Raw genomic sequence first — 16,649 nt, 5'->3', positions numbered from 1 at the left:
CGAGATGATCCCCTCATCTTCTTTTTACCATCCCACCTGCCGCCACCGGAGCAGAGTTCATCCATATTATCCGGAACCGCGGCGTTCATCAACATTGAAACGCTACATACCATCCGGCTTTGGATTGAACTTCCCTCTACGGTGTTTCCCGAGTGCTATGACATGTCCTTCTTCAAACGAGCCCTGTGGAGATTACTCAAGGGTAGGTAGCGGCTTGACTCTGCTCCTGGCATTGCTGACGTCCATGAGCGACGGTAACCGCTTACCATCAGGTGGTCCGTACTCTCCTCTGCCTGCAAAGGCAATAAATATATATTGACGGAGCGAGCGGTGACGTCAGAGACTGATGGCGTTGGTGATGGTTTCCATGTTTTTTCTCCCAGGTTTCTTTAGAGTGTATTCAATGCATCAGTCGCTAATGTGACGTTACAGTAAATAGTTACCTACTCATTATTTTGTGTTATCTAAAACTTTTCCTTTTCAATAAATAGAACGTAATGAAGAAGCAATAAAATTTTGTTGTTGTTATATTTCCCATAGTAGTAATATGTATGTAACATATATCGCACCAGTTCTGCGGAAAAATAACACTTTGTCTGCATAACATATACATATATTTGATCCCTGCCAACCTGTATCTCGCCTTCGTATTTGAAGAGTAGTAAAATACAGTGATTGGCTACGATTCTCTAAACCCAAGTATTGGTACGTGATAATATTCTTCCGATAGACATCCCCCTGACCTATTAATATTAATTTTCTATTAACTTTAGTATTGTAAATTATTATTCACTAATAATATTTATCTTTTAAGTACATAGTTAGAATAACATATTCGTTTGTTCTGTTCTTAAAATCACAGATTCGCGCATGGAAAAACTGATCAGATCTGTTTGTATTTAGATTATTTTTTCTCTAAGCACCTCTCATTTTTGTTTATACTGTGAAACTGGCCAAATCAATACTTAAGGCGTTGGAGCAGCTTTTTTTTATATAAAAAATAACAAGTATATACAGTAGTACAGCCAGTCTTACAAACTGTGTATGTGAAGCCGTTCGTTGAGGTTTAGCTGTGTTTATGAGGAGTGTGGATGTGTCGGGCGGCGGGTCGGCGCCGGCACGCGCCCTTGAGATACACGCTCCTGTTATCGCTCGGCCGCTGCCTCCGACGGGAGGGGAGCAGGGTATATTCTCGCTTGCAATATAATTATCGTACTCATATATTCTATATTTTTGTCATTTATATTTTGTTTGTTAAACCTTGCGAAACCGTTATTATTACGCCGGACTATTTTGATAAAACACTTACGGCCGTTTTCAATAACGTATCTGAGTTTTCGGATAGATAGCTATCTCCGAATATCAGCAAGAGCGTATCTATCCTTAGTTTGCGTTTCACAATCACGGATAAGTGCTATCTCTCTTTAACCAACAGTAGATAGCTTCTTCCCTCCGATTTATCCGAGCCTCTTGATACGTTTCGTTCTACTACAAATACGAAACAACATCAGGATCAAGACTTATTTTATTTTATTCTAAATTATAACTATAATTTAACCAGCATATTGTAGACTATCATAAACACATTTGTTTATAACAAAAAGTAATAAAAACATATGTAGATTTTTTTAAATTGGACGTATTGCTATTTTTATCCTAGTCGAAATTATGAAACGAAACGTTTTGACAGTCCGTTTGCCAATAAGCAGTGATCAGTTTCTTTTGTTTGTTTTTCTATTGTTTACCTACTATATTAGATAATGACTTACCTCCAAAACGCTTTAAAACTTTCGTTTATAATTCTAAGTGTGTTTATAATTAAAGAGCTACAGTGAAATAAAATGAATTCTGTAAGTATCTATGAACTACATTGATAATAATAATTTTACTTTGAAAACTTTGAGTTCAAGTTTAGAAAATATATCTTTTTCAGTCAAGAAAGGCAGCACCCATGACAAAAGATGAGACGATGATTCTAGCAGAACTTGTGGCGGCGAAAAAACATTTCAATAATAAGGCAACAAATGCCACAAACAATAAATTGAAGGAACAGGCTTGGCAAACCCTTGTAAATGATTTTAATTCGTCGATTCGTCGTTTCCCACGAACTCCATCGCAGCTTCGACTAAAATGGGAAAACTTAAAGAACGCTACGGCAACATAAGAAACAACCTTAGTAAGGTTAGTATAATTAGTTGATTGTTTGTCTCTAATAACACATTGATAAACATGATTTTTTCTTCAGGTTGCCGTAGTATTTGAAATAATTATGCTCTTTGTTACAGGCTGGAGGTGGTAAGGATTGCAGATGAAATTTTGGATAAAGCATGCACATTGTTTTTAACACTTTTACAGCCAAGCGGAAACAAGATGGAAGAAAAGAAATGCAAGGCTAGCATAGGGACAATGCATTAGCAGAATATCTAATAGCAAAAAAGAGACTTGACTTGGAAAATAAAGAAAAGGAGATTGTTGTAGCAAAAGTTAAGTTAGATTTAGATAATTAAAAAAATTAAAAATTACTTAAAAGGAATATTAAATTTCATAAATTAAGTAGGCAATAATAATTTTATGTTAGATAGTTTTTTAAGTATATGTACAAATTCTAAATTAAATATCTTGCATGTACTAACTACCATGTAATTATCATTTTGGAAAATAAAAAATAGTCAAATTATCTTTGGAGTTTATTTTATAAATTATCTTTGGAAGCAATTATTTATAAGTACATAGTTGTATTTCAGATGTAAGTTTTGAAAAATTGTTACGAACAATTATATTATTTTCCTGTAATGTATCTGCGACTGAAATTTCTGATTCTAATTCTTCTAAATTCATACTTCTGACGATATTATGCAGCATGGCAGCTATAATAACAGCTTGCATATTTTCTAGTTTTAATCTACTTTTCAATGATATACCGGGACTCTTCTTTTACAAACACCAATGCATCTGAAAATTATACATTATTCGCTTAAATTATTTTACAATACAGTATAACAAGCTCTTAACTAAAAAAAAAGATTACCTCTCTATAGTATTTCTTGTTTTAATATGTGATTCATTTTAAATCGTTCCGATTGAGTATGTGGGTTAATTATTATTAATCACGTTAAAAGATAGGGTTGTGGGGATAGCCTCTATCGGCAAGCAAATAGCAATTTCCAAGTCCACCTTGTTATCAATGTTCTCTTGATATGTAGATAATTTATTATAATAGTGTCATATTAAATTCATATAAACACCTAAATATATAATATAAAGAAATAAAAATATAATAATAATATATAATAATAATAATAATATAAATAAGGTAATATAAATAAGAAATACCTTTTCAATCGGAATGGTTAATTACAGTTGTATCATGAGTAGACCCAGGCCATCAAGCAACAACATTTTGAAACATCAATGATGCATTGCACACAAATTGCACTTTCAAAATACTCTTTTTCTATTTCTAAATTCCTCTCCTATATTTGAATCTGTAACACAAATATAAAATGTAGAGGTATCAGTGTGTAATAAGAATGAAGGTAAATAGCCTACCAGGTTATAGTATTAGTATATGAATGTCATTTAGTGCACCATGGGAATCCAGCAGTATTATAGAATTCCTGTTGAGTGTGATTTTGTAACACAACAAAAATTAGGTATAATTTTGCTATTGCTATAAACAAATATAAGTTGTAATAACGAGTACTTTTATGGTTAAAATTTATCTTACCGTTTTGACGTTACACTCAAATATGGTCTCATTAAATTAATCAATTCATTCACAACACCTTTGCTCAGAAATCTATAGTCAAATTCGTAATTATTGATCTTCGGCATGTAATTCAGACGATCTTTATTTTCCTAACCATATGATATCGGCCTCACTATCACTATCTGCATCACAATCCATTATCATTTGAAATAATTCCATATCACTATCATCACTGCTACAATATGCCAATATGAAGAGAAACAATTATTAAATTAAAGCGATTTACTTTCGAAAGATAAACATGTAACCGGCCGATTTTGACAGATAAGCGAATGCCCATACTAGAGATAGTGCCGCCTACCGGAGAGTTACTTAAAACTCATATTGAAACGGAAGTAAGCACGATTTGTATGAGCGTTCTATCTTTAGCAGGCTATCCGTCCTCCCGACGATGGATAGATAAATCCGATAGGAACTGCTGCCCGTCGATAGGTTATTGGAACGTAAGTAAGGACAAAAATATAGATTTGTCTATCTTTAGTAACCGAAACTAGGGATAGATAGGTTATTGAAAACGGCTGTTAGTAATTTCGCTATTATTTATTTTCACAAATTTGAAAATAAACATTTACAGTTATCCTTAGAATGTGTCTGTGAGGATTACCTTCTTACGTTTTAAGAAATAAAAGTATCTATAATTAAATAAAAAAAATTAAATGCGTGATTGGAAGTACATGGTTATTATTACTATGATTGAAAGTAAATAATATAATTCAACTTGGACGTCATTTGGCATACTTTTTGAATACCAAAATTAACTCTACCAACACTTAGAAAAAGTCATAAGTATTGAAAAAAAAAAAAACTCGAAACAAATTCAGTGTACTTGTCCTGTTTTTATATGTTCATATTTAAATAAGTTTTTGCTGTTATCAAATTCACGATATTATTTTGAACATAAATCAAGTATTATTAATAATAATAATATTAATAATAATAATATTAATAATAATGTAAACGTGAGGGACGAATATTTCATTGCCATGTAGTATGAGGCGTACAAATATCATCTAGTTTCGAGGGGTTGTATGAACCGGTACTCGGGCTGTAAGGTTCACATGGGCTATTGCTCCTACTTTCTACATCGTGATTTCTGTTGGCGGCTGTAGCATTTTCGGGTTGTAAATCCCCGGCGAGAGCCCGCCTGCTCAACTCTCCGCCGCTGACGGATCCTATGCTGGAACACCCAGCTGTTATAGTAGTTATTTCTTCCTCTGTCACGTCATCAAATTGCATTTCTTCTATTGTATCCCATCTTTCTTTTTCTTCAGTAATCCAATTTGCTTTGTCATTATGTTTTGCACTATTTTCCCATAACCTAGCCCAATACATTTCCAATTGTTCTGCTGTTGGTATATCTATATTACTATTGTCTCGATCAGTTTTCGGCTTTATTAGGTTTCTGTAGAATAGTTTTTCATTTGTTAGAAATATAGTGTTCTCATTCTTTCGTTTCTGTGAGTTGTTATATCTTTTTAGTCTGTGGGCTTTTAGAGCTAATTTTTGTTTCAGTGTGTCTAAAAATTCTTGAGATTTTTTATTGCCATTTTCGTGTGATGTGTGTATTTTAGTGTTTTTAAATATTTGTTCAACGCTTTGGACTACTTTTTTAGATCTATTATTATTTATGTATTGGGTCAGTTTACCAATATCTGCTCTCAATTTTGCTATATCCTTCTCCAATCTTTGTTGCCACGGTGGTTTGAAGTTTTTTTTATGTCTCGCGTTTCCTTCTATTGCTATAATTTTATATTTTAGTTGTTCCGAAATAGTTACGGCGGTGCAATATGTTAATGTATGTACATCTGATAGTTGTGTGTCTGGTGAGATGTAATCTACAAGTATGTCATTATTAAATAGACGTATCAGTTCATTTAGCTTAGAGCTATATTTAAGTTTAGGCAATGGCGGCCTTGCTTTAGGGTCCATGCCTGAGTACATTGTTAAATTCGTTTCAAATTTATCTTTAACTTCTTGTGTCTGTGTTGCCCCTTCTGTGGGGTTAGTATTTAAAATATCGACTTCATTTTCTAACAGCAGAGTTATTGATTCGGTTTGAGTGGATGAATGAGAGGTCTGCGTGCTAGAGATAATATTTGTATGTTGCTGTGTTTTCTTCGTTAAAATAGTTTGTGGAGTAAGTGTCGTATATTCGTGTGAATATGTTTCTGAATTTAATTTTTCATTTTCAACATTATTGGTTTGTTCGTCTTCGAGCTGTTTTCTCACTTCCTCTTTTAGTCGGTCTAGGGTTTCTTGAGATAGTAGTTTATTTCTTTCTATTGCCCTTTTTTGGTCAGATATTCTTTGCTGTGAAATTATTACATTAGGGTATTTTAGTGAAAAATGTTCATGCAGCTTTTTTCTGTAAATAGTCAGATCAGTTTCTAATTTAGTGACGTAGTAGTAGGTGCGCATGATAAATAGGTTTACTTCTCTGCTCCATTTCATGCGCACCCTTGTTTTGCCAGCTTTGGTGGACGCAGGTAAAAAGGCATTCGCCCCCTGCGCAACATCCATAGTCGACGTTGGTGAGCCTCTATGACCCGAGGATGATGGTGATGATTGTACCGAGGGGTTGTATGAACCGGTACTCGGGCTGTAAGGTTCACATGGGCTATTGCTCCTACTTTCTACATCGTGATTTCTGTTGGCGGCTGTAGCATTTTCGGGTTGTAAATCCCCGGCGAGAGCCCGCCTGCTCAACTCTCCGCCGCTGACGGATCCTATGCTGGAACACCCAGCGCCAGCTCCAGGTGTGCCCCGGCGATCGCCCCCGGGAAGCGGCCCTCTCAATTTTCTTTTTAGTCTTGTCTCCATATTAATGGGTTACCTTTACCTTGTTAGCCGCGTAAGTTTCGATAGTACGCGTTTCCGCTCCCCACGTGGACAGATGTTCGCCTCGGACGTAAGGTAGGATTTTAGGGAGCTAAGGTAGGATTTTAGGGAGCTAAGGTAGGATTTTAGGGAGCTAAGGTAGGATTTTAGGGAGCAATAATAATATTAATAATAATGTAAACGTGAGGGACGAATATTTCATTGCCATGTAGTATGAGGCGTACAAATATCATCTAGTTTCTAGTCAGTATTACGGCTTGCTGCTCTGTTAATGTGAGCTAATACAAACTAAAGAGTATTAAATTATCTTAGGTAATATTGTTAGTGCTCCCGTCGGTAATGGGTCGTGTTACGGAAGCCGCTTAAAGTTTACTCACCCTGTAAACCTGTCACGCTGGTGAGGGGTGGTACTCAAACAATACACGCGCGTATTCACATGTTTTCGTTCATTCTGGTTAGAAGGATAGGACTGCCGTTGTACGATCGACTGCGGTATTATATGGATACCTAAAGTTCAATAGTCCTATGAACAGTTGAGTCCAAGCTGATAAAAATAAAGCAGACAGTGTTGGGAGTAGGGAACTACCGGTTCACTTTGTGCGGCGATGCGGTATACCTACCTCCACCACATGTATATCTCATCTAAATCGTATAATTATGTACCTACTATTGAACACTCATCACTTACCGTCACAGTGATATGTAGTAGTAGTTATAAATATTCGTACGTATTTTTATCGAGAGTGGGCGCTGTAAATGCATCTGGTATGTGAGATATCAAAACTTATCTGACGCAGGACTGTGTTGTCCTCTGGTGACAATTACAGATATATTTACATTTTCGCAATCTGTTTGTTGTCTGATCAACAGACTGGTTGCATTGCTTTTATCAAAGAATGTTGGCTCGGCGTTGACTAAGTTAGCGTTAAGAGGTATATTTGATTAATATTAGTTGTATGTTGTGCTCACTTTAAGAGTTCTGTCGGAACGAGAGAGAGCTCTGAGGAATTGTTGTAACAGTAATTCGCCCGTGACGCCAAGCGGCCAGCGAGATCCACTAGTGTGAAACATTTATCAGTTACTTATTAGGGTGCGCACATACGTTTGTGGGGGGATCTTTCAACCGGATGAGAGTATCCTGATTTATTTAAAATTTAATTGTGATAGTTTCAATATAAACACTTGTCGCTATCGTAGTTCTGCGATGGTGCCTAGGTGAGTCCAGAGATCGCAGCTTCGTGGCCTTGTACCTAATCTATTGATGTTTTTAGGTTCTGTAAATTAATAATGGCGCGTATCGTTGTAGTCCGGGCGTCCACGATTCATCATCTTGTTAATGGTATACCAACAGCCCTTCTACCAAAGTAAGTATGTAAAAACACTTCGACAGTTGCTGGGATTATGGCGAACCGTCTTTCAGAGAACATCTGTTAATTCGTTTTGTCCCACTGTAGTTGATAATTTCATGAAAAGTTTAGTAAGCTGAACTTGTTTGGTGCTTGTCGCTACAATATAAGGAGGCGGTGGAGTGCTGACGTCACGCCGCCCGCCCACGCCGCGGACTCGCACCAGGGCTCCCACTTACTGGCTAATTAAATATTCAAAGAGATCGCCTGCTCACTGAGATTTATCACGACCACACTACATTATAAATGCAAAAGTTTGCATGTTTGTTAATCAATTACACAAAAAATACTGAACGGAATTGAATGAAATTCCGCGGAAAGATGGTTCATAATGTGGATTAACTTACAACACAGGAAACGCTGATGTCGCACCCACGCAACGCCGCGCCGGGTATCTTCTATAATAAATATATTTAGTTTTGTCGTTTCATATTTTCATTTTACAGCAGATCTTTAAACAGATTTATAGAGTTTATGGGATTTTATTTATGTGTTCAAAGCAAAACTATTTGTGTTCGTGATTTCTATGGCCCGTAATAATATATTTTCTTACAATAAATAAGCTCATATTTTTTAACTAACTCACTCGGTAGTAAAAAATAAAATAATGCTAACGACAACAAAATATGAGTAAAAATAGTTGAACTTCAAAGTTGAAGTAAATCATAAAACATTATTAATGTATCACATACACGAAACAGACACAGAATAACGCAGACATTGGCACGAATATATTGTTTATGGTCTGTTATAAATACAAAACGTAAAAACTAATATTTTTGCCAAACTATTTTTGAGATGATCGATAAATTTACCTTTTATACTTAACCGCTGTCAGTAAACTAACTAATAAATTTGACAGATTGATTATGAACCAGACGCTGTCTGTTCCCACTAGTGTTTGATCTGTTGATGTATGTAGAATTTTATAGTACTTTTATGGTATGAGGTAAATTTTGTTGTTCAGTGGAAACGGGAAAAATAGGTCGATGTTGCGTTTAACTTGTAAATTACGATCTTCTGAACTAATTTATTGGTTCACGCGGGCACCGGAGTAGGTACTGGTAATTGCTTGACCGAAACTGAACACAGAACACGTGTATATGACATTCTCAAACAAAACTATATTATTATAGTTTATGAGCAGGAACCGCAGGGCCTCGCGGTAGTTCGACGAACAAGTAACTATCTTGTAGGGATTCCGTTTGTGATAACCCTAGCTCTCGCCGGAGACTGCGCGATCTATAACTAGGCCGAGTGTGACTTTTTATAGTCTTCGGAGTGACTTCACCACTAATAACTAATGTCCCACGTACTATTATTGTTTTTAGACGTCGCATATTACTGTACTAACTAGGGCACTAGGTTTATTTCTCTATTTTGTTACAACAGATGGCCTTAGAGATGTTCCGAGCTTTTTCATGCGGTTACCAAAAATAATGGACACCTGGTGGTTACTAGCGTCCACTATCACGTGGGAAGGTCGAACTTTCAATCGTATTAAATTAATTCGCGTAATGCCACCTTTCAAACCAGATAGGACGGGGAACCGACCCGTGTAAACACATCTCCGGGGGCGGTGCGTGTGTAAACACAGTAAGGATACGAAAATAGCAATAGCAGGCTGTATTCTGGTTCGGGCCGACTGACCGAGAACGATCTGCCTGTGATAAATAACGTACGTTTTATAGTACGAACTAGTAGTAGTGAAAAAAAAGATGTGTTGTGATTATTCAGATCAAAAAACATTATCAGCACAGCATACGCAAGCTAACGACCTTCCAGCCCAGAGGGTTAGAAAATTTCCATTTGAATTATAAAAGTGAAGCGGAGTGGAGCGATGTGGGGTTAATTTGGCGTCCGCCTCGCCGCCGTCCAGACTGGGACTTGTTGATACGCCGACCCCCTGCCGCCGCCGCCGCCGTCGTCACGCCGACGACTCTTCCACACAATATCGACACTCTTATATTACTAAATGTAATGCCGTAAATGGGTAAATGAACTAAACAAACACACCATCGTCATAAAGTTGAAGTATTACTTTACAACCTGCTCTGCTATTCAAACTCGAACGCACTACTGCTCCGTACCAGAAACTGACAGCAATGTGAATCTGCTTACTAGGATGATGAAAGAGGTGAAACGGGAATTAGGGAATTGAGAATATGAGGATACAGGAATATAGATAGCATAGCCATCCGATTTCGGCCTCCTGCAATCATACACAGTGCCACATGCCCTATAACCTGCCTGAGCCGAAAATCCTAAGCTGTGAATGATAAAGTTTAAATAGAATGACATTAACTGATAACAGTTGTCAAATGATATCGTGTGAGGCTAAGTGCTCAAGTGCGTGGCGGAAAGTGCCGTGAAGCCATCCACACTCGGCAGGAACGTTACAGCGGTCAATATATAATTAAATATCAATTTAATTATATTTTTGCTTAACTCTCAAAAGTGTACCAAACATATCCACATGCACCTTAAATATATACCAAGCAACGTAATATCTTGTTCAAACAAATCTCAATCGTTTTATTTACAATAATTAAATATTTAAAACTATCTGCTATATATGATATGAACAGGTAAACTTGGAACCTGACTGTGTCCTCGCGAATAAAACTGGATTATCCACATTATTCGTACGTTAATATTCATTTCAATTAAATTTAATTATAAAATTCCGGTTTGATCAAACGTTACGTGTTTATTTTCATGTTGTTATACATCGGAATCGACTATGATTTAGATAAAAGGTTTTTTACGGATTAAACGTCGTGAGGACGTCAGAGCTACCTTAAGTGTTTATAAGTTAAAAAAAGCTAGACTTATTTCGGAAAGATATTAATTAATAACTAATATCATAAAAAATATTTGAACCGCTGCGACTAGTTGGATGAGTTCTTCGACCCATCTGAAGCATCCAAAAATAACCTCGAAAAGAACGGCTTACTCGAATTACTGGACTCTTTGTTCATCCCTCAATAGCAGTATCTTATCCTTTTTGTCATCTTAACTTTCTGGATGAATGTGCTCTATACTACTCTGCCTATTTTTGCCGCGAAGTCGTTGCACAATTCGTTTCGAAGGCAAGACTGCCGGGTGTACTGATACTGAGACTTCAACCTTGTCACGAGATAAGCACAAAATAACAAAACAAAAAAAACTGGAGACTGTAATTTGATATTTTACTACAATCACGTAATTTAATAACTAATATAACACTAATACATATGAAATAATGAAAATGAATAATGAGACATATTTAAACTTGTTCCCTTGAAGAATGACCGCACCTTTTAATGGTCTTCTAGCCGAATGGCGCTCTGCGTGGAGTCGTGCTCTGTACGATGCGATGCGAGCGATGTGTATATACTACGTGCAGTGAACGTAGTGCAAAATAACCGCGTATGTGTTAGTGTGAGTTTTTAACGTTCTCGATAGCGTAAGAGTTAACTCAAATTTATATGCAATTAGAACAGCGCCCCTAGCGGCAAACGTAGGCAAACGCTCTAACTCCATACAAATTTGAGTTAACTCTTACGCTATCCAGAACGTTAAAAAACGCACACTAAGCACACAATCTCGTTTCACTGCTTGTGTTGCTCATTGGAGCGGATTATTTACACAGCATCGGCTCGTGGCAAACAAACAGCACATTACTCACTGATAGATAGGCATATAGAGAGTTAGTTTGAGTGTCAGTTTATTTTTGAACTTTATCTGCATAATAAAATAAATATTTTGGCTCAGTAGTCTTAGCCTAGAATAGTACTACTCCGTCTCTTCTCCCAGGAGTCGTAAAAGGCGACTAAGGGATTCACCGGAGGCGTTCTAAGAGTATTGTACCAACGTACTGAAATCGGTAACCGGCATCTACTGGTGGTAGAGAGTATTGTCCGCTCGCACGGGTCGGTACTACTGAGCTGCTTATTTCTATTGCGAAGTAGTCATATTTTGCATTGTGAAGGGCCCGCTTTCTGTAGAGCGCACCCGATAAACACAACAATTGAGACTCCGACCTTTGGGCTCCGGTAAGCACTTAACACTAGGTGGGCCGTGAGAATGTTTACTCAACAACGCAATAAAAAATATATTATGTTTGTTGGTTGGGTTCTGTTAGCGCATTGATATAATCGCGCCTTACGTTATACACTAACGTATTCGTTAACCTACTTATTAAATATTTTCAAAGAATAGTAAAAAAGAAGGACATCGCCAGTCTTCTTAAGACTATAGCTCATTTTGAAGTAGGTCGTAGAGATGACATTGAACAAGTATGTTGCGGATACAGAAGTCATGCTTGCGGTGTTCAAGTTATGAATAAACGTGGAAAACTCGAAGTGGTTTCGTCGCATCACGAGCGTGCGCACGTGAGGACACACGCGCTCTACAACACGTTTTGTTTGTGGAAGTAAACTCTTTAATATGTTAGTTTATGTACAGATTACCTCAATAGTTACGTCCAGGCATATTTCAATTCATAAATGAAAGTCAAAACCGCGTACAACCGTGTGACGATAAACTGGGCTTAGCGAGCACACACTCGAACGAATTGTTTGTGAATATAATATGAATAGAATGACTCATTGATCCGTCCTGCATTCCAGCAAACTTCATTATCAACTAAAGTAGCCCAGCGTATGTCGTTTGGTCTACTGGGCAGCAAGACTGCAGCGCGCTGTGAGTTCGTGCGCATGAAGGGGCCGGGGGGCAAGGGACACGCGGAGATGGCGGTGTCGAGACCGCGGGGGGCGGGGGTCGACACCCCCACGTCTGAGCCCGGCCTGGCCGCCACAGACATGTGGGATAGTGACTGGGATGAGGACCCCGAGGAGCTGTTTGTGTATCGACATCAGGTGAGACTTACTGTAGATTTCCTTAATTTCTATAAATAAAATTAGGATGGTGATTGTAGGCCTGCAGAGGTAAGTTCTACCACACGACCTATTTCTGCCACGACGCAAGTCGTCATATGTTCCGGTTTGAAGGTTGTGTTAGTTGTTGTACAGTGCGATTCAGTCGCCGAGCTCATCTCCGGCTAGAGGCCGTTCAGGATGCGAACTAGAGTTCGATGGGGCTCAACCAAAACCAACATCCAGTGGGCCGAGAGCTTGTGTCTCCGCCTAGTGACTAGTGTAATCGAATACATTCTGCCGCGTAGCGCCATCTATATGTCACATGACGAATCTATTGTATCAGATTTAAATATAAATAGGTATGTTTTGATTGCATTTCAGCGTCGTCTGAGCGACCCCAGTGCCAACATTAACAACTTCACTCGCAGCGGGTGGCGCACCAAGGACAACCGGGACAAGAGCCGCTCCGAGAACGAGGGGCTCGATTCCATGGTCAGCGGGGTCGCGGAGGTCGAGGCCGGGGACCTCAGGGACGGTACGTGCCGCCCGCCGCCCTCCCGCCGCCCTCCAGTCGCTTGTTGGTGCTTGGCTCAGTTTGTAGCGGGGCGCGAGTTCCACTGTTGGCTCTGTTTCTTATTCCCTGAGCTTCACGTAGTTTCCACGTGTTGGCTTCTTGCATGTCGTGTGCTGGTATGTTTCGATTTTCTGTTTCTGTTCGTACCTTATTTGATTTAGCTATAATCAAACGGAATCGCATAGCACTAGTGGTGGCGCTCGGAGGAAGCCGTTCAATAAACTCGCGCACCGAATAGTACATTTGAGAATATCGACTCAAGCGTAGAGGTTGCTAGCGCCCGCTCTATAGATCTTAAACGAGTGAACGTGTCGCATGCTGCCTGGGAACACGAACACATTCTGTGCCTCGATGATATGATAACGGGACGCTGCTGAGTTTTACAAGATTTACGTAATAGTTAACTGAAATGCGAGAACCCGATGTACTGAGGGCTCGCGCGGGCCGCCCAGAGCACACGGACTGAGGGGCCGCGGCCCTGTGTGTTGCCAGGGCGGCGCCGGCCGGCTTCCTCCGCGCGCCGGGCGTGCCAGCCGGCCATGCGCGACCTGTACCCGCGCGCGCCCCGCGACCTCTCCTCCCCCGCCTGCCTGCACACCGTGTGTCCGCGACCGCCCTCCGCCGCCCTCTGCACCGCGCCCTCCGCGCCGCGCCCCCTGCCGCCCGCCCGCCGCGCCGCCCGCCCCCGCGCCCTGGAGCCCGGCGCGCGGTGCGAGCTCGCCGACGAGGCCGCCGCGCTGGACGAGGCCGCGCTGCTGGCGGAGCGCGCGCCGGGCGTGCTGCAGGACGCGGGGGGGCGCGCCGCCGTGCGGGGGTGCGAGGAGCGGGTGCGGGCGGCGCGCGGGGCGGGGGGCGCGGCGGCGGGGGACGCGCGCTGCTACGTGACGCTGCCGCGGGCGCGGGGCGGGCTGGCGGCGGCCATGTTCCGGCGGGAGCGGCTGCCGGCGCGCCGCACCACGCCCGACGGCACCGACATATACTACTGGTGCGACGTGCCCAGGAAGAAACACAACGGTAGGCCGACGCGGGCTGCGACGCACCCCCCCCACGCCGCCCCTCCCCGCCCCCCGCTCGCTTTGCGCTGCAGATTCGCTTCTCGCCCTGCTCTCTGTTAATTTTGTCCTTTTAAGTCAGCCTCTAATAATTTCTCACGGAACGTTCACGACCGGGCACGTAGCTAGATGTGGCCCCTGAAACTTTCTTTGTTCTCGGCGCCATGTCCGCGCGGCACAGAGCTGGACGCCGGGCTGTACAACCCGCTGTGGGCCATGCGGGGGTTCTCGCAGACCTTCCACTTGTGGAAGGAGGGCAAGAGGCAGAGCTCCTCGCCGCTCAACGCCTTCCTGACGTACGTGACGCTGCCCTGGTGGACCATCGCCAAAGGTCAGCTTCGATTATAAAGTACCCAGGCTTTAAAAAATGCAACCAATTCATAGTTTTATCGCTCATTGTCTGTATTTCAGATATTCTCGACCATCGCGAAGAACCGATCTTGACGTTCTAAGCAGCTCGGCCGCGACACACGAGGCCGCGGCGTGTCGTCCAACAGGAGCACGACGAGCCAGTACTCGCTCTATAACCGACAAAATCACAGGAACTTGTATGACTACTCAGTCGCAGTTTGTTTCCGTTTTTTCCAACGGACTTTCTGAATTTCATTCCTTAAGATATTATTTCCCAAAATGCACGTCTCGTATGTTATGTTCGCGCAGTCGGGCGTGCACTGTACAAACAATATTGAGCTGTGAACGTATTTGTGATCGTGTAATGATGCTACCTCATAAATGTTGTGTGTTCATCGTGCAAATGTATTGTACTGTCCGATAACAGATGTATAACAAGGCAACAAAATACAAAAACATTGATTTGGTGAGACGGAGTACACCGCAGTGGCTCTGCAAGTAGTTCGCGCGCCGTCGCCTAGATGGCGCTTATACCAATATTGAGAAACTAACAAAATGTGTTAAATGGTTATTGAATTAAATATACAATATTCCATGACTGATATAATATTCTAGTCGACATCGGTGATTATGTACATGTAAGTTGATGATATTATAATGTAACTTATTATGTAATAAATACGCTTAGAAAATTTTTGTCGTACTCGATATGGTATACCGAATAACATTTGTAAACAAAAATAAAATATGTGTTTAAAATTCAAAAGTAAATTAGAAAGAATTGTAACGAACCGCATTTGATTTGTTTAGTTTTATTTTGTAATCGTTGGAATGCATGAGGCCTCAGCAGTAACCGCATCATCTGATTTAATGAATACGTCTCGTTCTGAGTGCCCGCTACAACATTACTATTGTAGTACAATCGATTGCAATTGTATTTAAGCTTGTGTTGTATTGTTCCCCTAAAATCCGTTATAAAGCGTGGTGTCCGCCCCGGGGGAGGGGGACTGGTTTGTGGGTGTCCGCCCAATAATTGAATACACATTCGATGTGACAATATGTCGAGATATAAGTATGCCGAGTATCAAAACGTGACGTCATTCTGAACTTTGAAAACATTACGGAGGTGGGCGCATGGACTGTCCAGTTTGGATTTGGCTTAAGTTTTTAAAGTAAATACATAATTTTGATTAATATTAAGAACATTTTGAAGATCTCGAAATCTCTTTAGTTTTTTTTTATTATGAAAAATCGAATTTTCAAAATTTTGTTGCTATTTCTTACTTCATTACTTTATATTGCTACCCTTTCAGGACCAATACACCTCAGAATTATAAAATTTGCAGTCAACGTGCATATTACTTTGTATTTAAAATCTAATCCAAGTAGCCGCGACCACGCGAGCTGCGGCGGGATGAGGTGACTGTGTGATTGAATAAAGTGAATTGTAATTAACTTTATTTGGCATATAATTTTGTTATACTTTTCCAATTTCCCAACCGTTCTTATATATTACGGAAATGCGCGGTGTGAATATGGAGCTTGTAATTAAAGATGAACTTATTCACCTGAACCGTGGTGCCGCCAATGCACTAGTAGCCACGCTCGGGGAAGGCGACATTGAATCATATAACTAATCCATCGGTGTGCGGGGTCGAATGCCTCGCACGGCGCTCCGGAAAGTACCATTTTTTCTAATGACTAATACAAACTTAACAATTGTCCACGATTGACTTCCACGATGAAGGAATAACGTCGTGTAATAAAAATCAAAAACCGCAAAATTATAATTTGCAC

The 16,649-nt window shown here is 40.3% G+C and overlaps 2 protein-coding genes and 1 long non-coding RNA gene across 6 annotated transcripts in view; 2 read left to right on the top strand and 1 right to left on the bottom strand.

Moving 5' to 3' along the window:
• Positions 1 to 16,312, top strand: part of LOC101736574 (uncharacterized protein KIAA0930 homolog) — a 59,030-nt gene extending 42,718 nt beyond the window's left edge. For 2 of the 3 annotated variants that reach the window (XM_038014907.2, XM_062671938.1), the window contains 4 exons: positions 12,627 to 12,875; positions 13,257 to 13,410; positions 14,683 to 14,832; positions 14,913 to 16,312. In XM_038014907.2, coding sequence (XP_037870835.1) covers positions 12,627 to 12,875; positions 13,257 to 13,410; positions 14,683 to 14,832; positions 14,913 to 14,953 — 594 coding nt within the window. In that variant the 3' untranslated portion in view covers positions 14,954 to 16,312. The remainder of the gene's footprint in view (positions 1 to 12,626; positions 12,876 to 13,256; positions 13,411 to 14,682; positions 14,833 to 14,912) is intronic. The other variant, XR_009974763.1, reaches the window with a different exon arrangement.
• LOC101746851 (phosphatidylcholine:ceramide cholinephosphotransferase 2) overlaps positions 1 to 16,649 on the bottom strand; it is a 110,545-nt gene that overhangs the window by 39,378 nt on the left and 54,518 nt on the right. The gene's annotated exons all lie outside the window — the stretch shown is intronic.
• LOC134200021 (uncharacterized) lies at positions 1,304 to 2,677 on the top strand. Of its 2 annotated transcripts, none has more exons than XR_009974767.1 (3): positions 1,304 to 1,850; positions 1,934 to 2,181; positions 2,286 to 2,677. It is a non-coding gene; the product is annotated as an uncharacterized LOC134200021 (long non-coding RNA). The 2 variants fall into 2 exon arrangements; XR_009974768.1 differs by having other exon boundaries at positions 1,934 to 2,295; positions 2,356 to 2,677.

Source organism: Bombyx mori, chromosome 13, assembly GCF_030269925.1.
Source record: "Bombyx mori chromosome 13, ASM3026992v2".
Classification (NCBI taxonomy): domain Eukaryota; kingdom Metazoa; phylum Arthropoda; class Insecta; order Lepidoptera; family Bombycidae; genus Bombyx; species Bombyx mori.
This window is presented reverse-complemented; position numbering and strand designations above follow the sequence as displayed.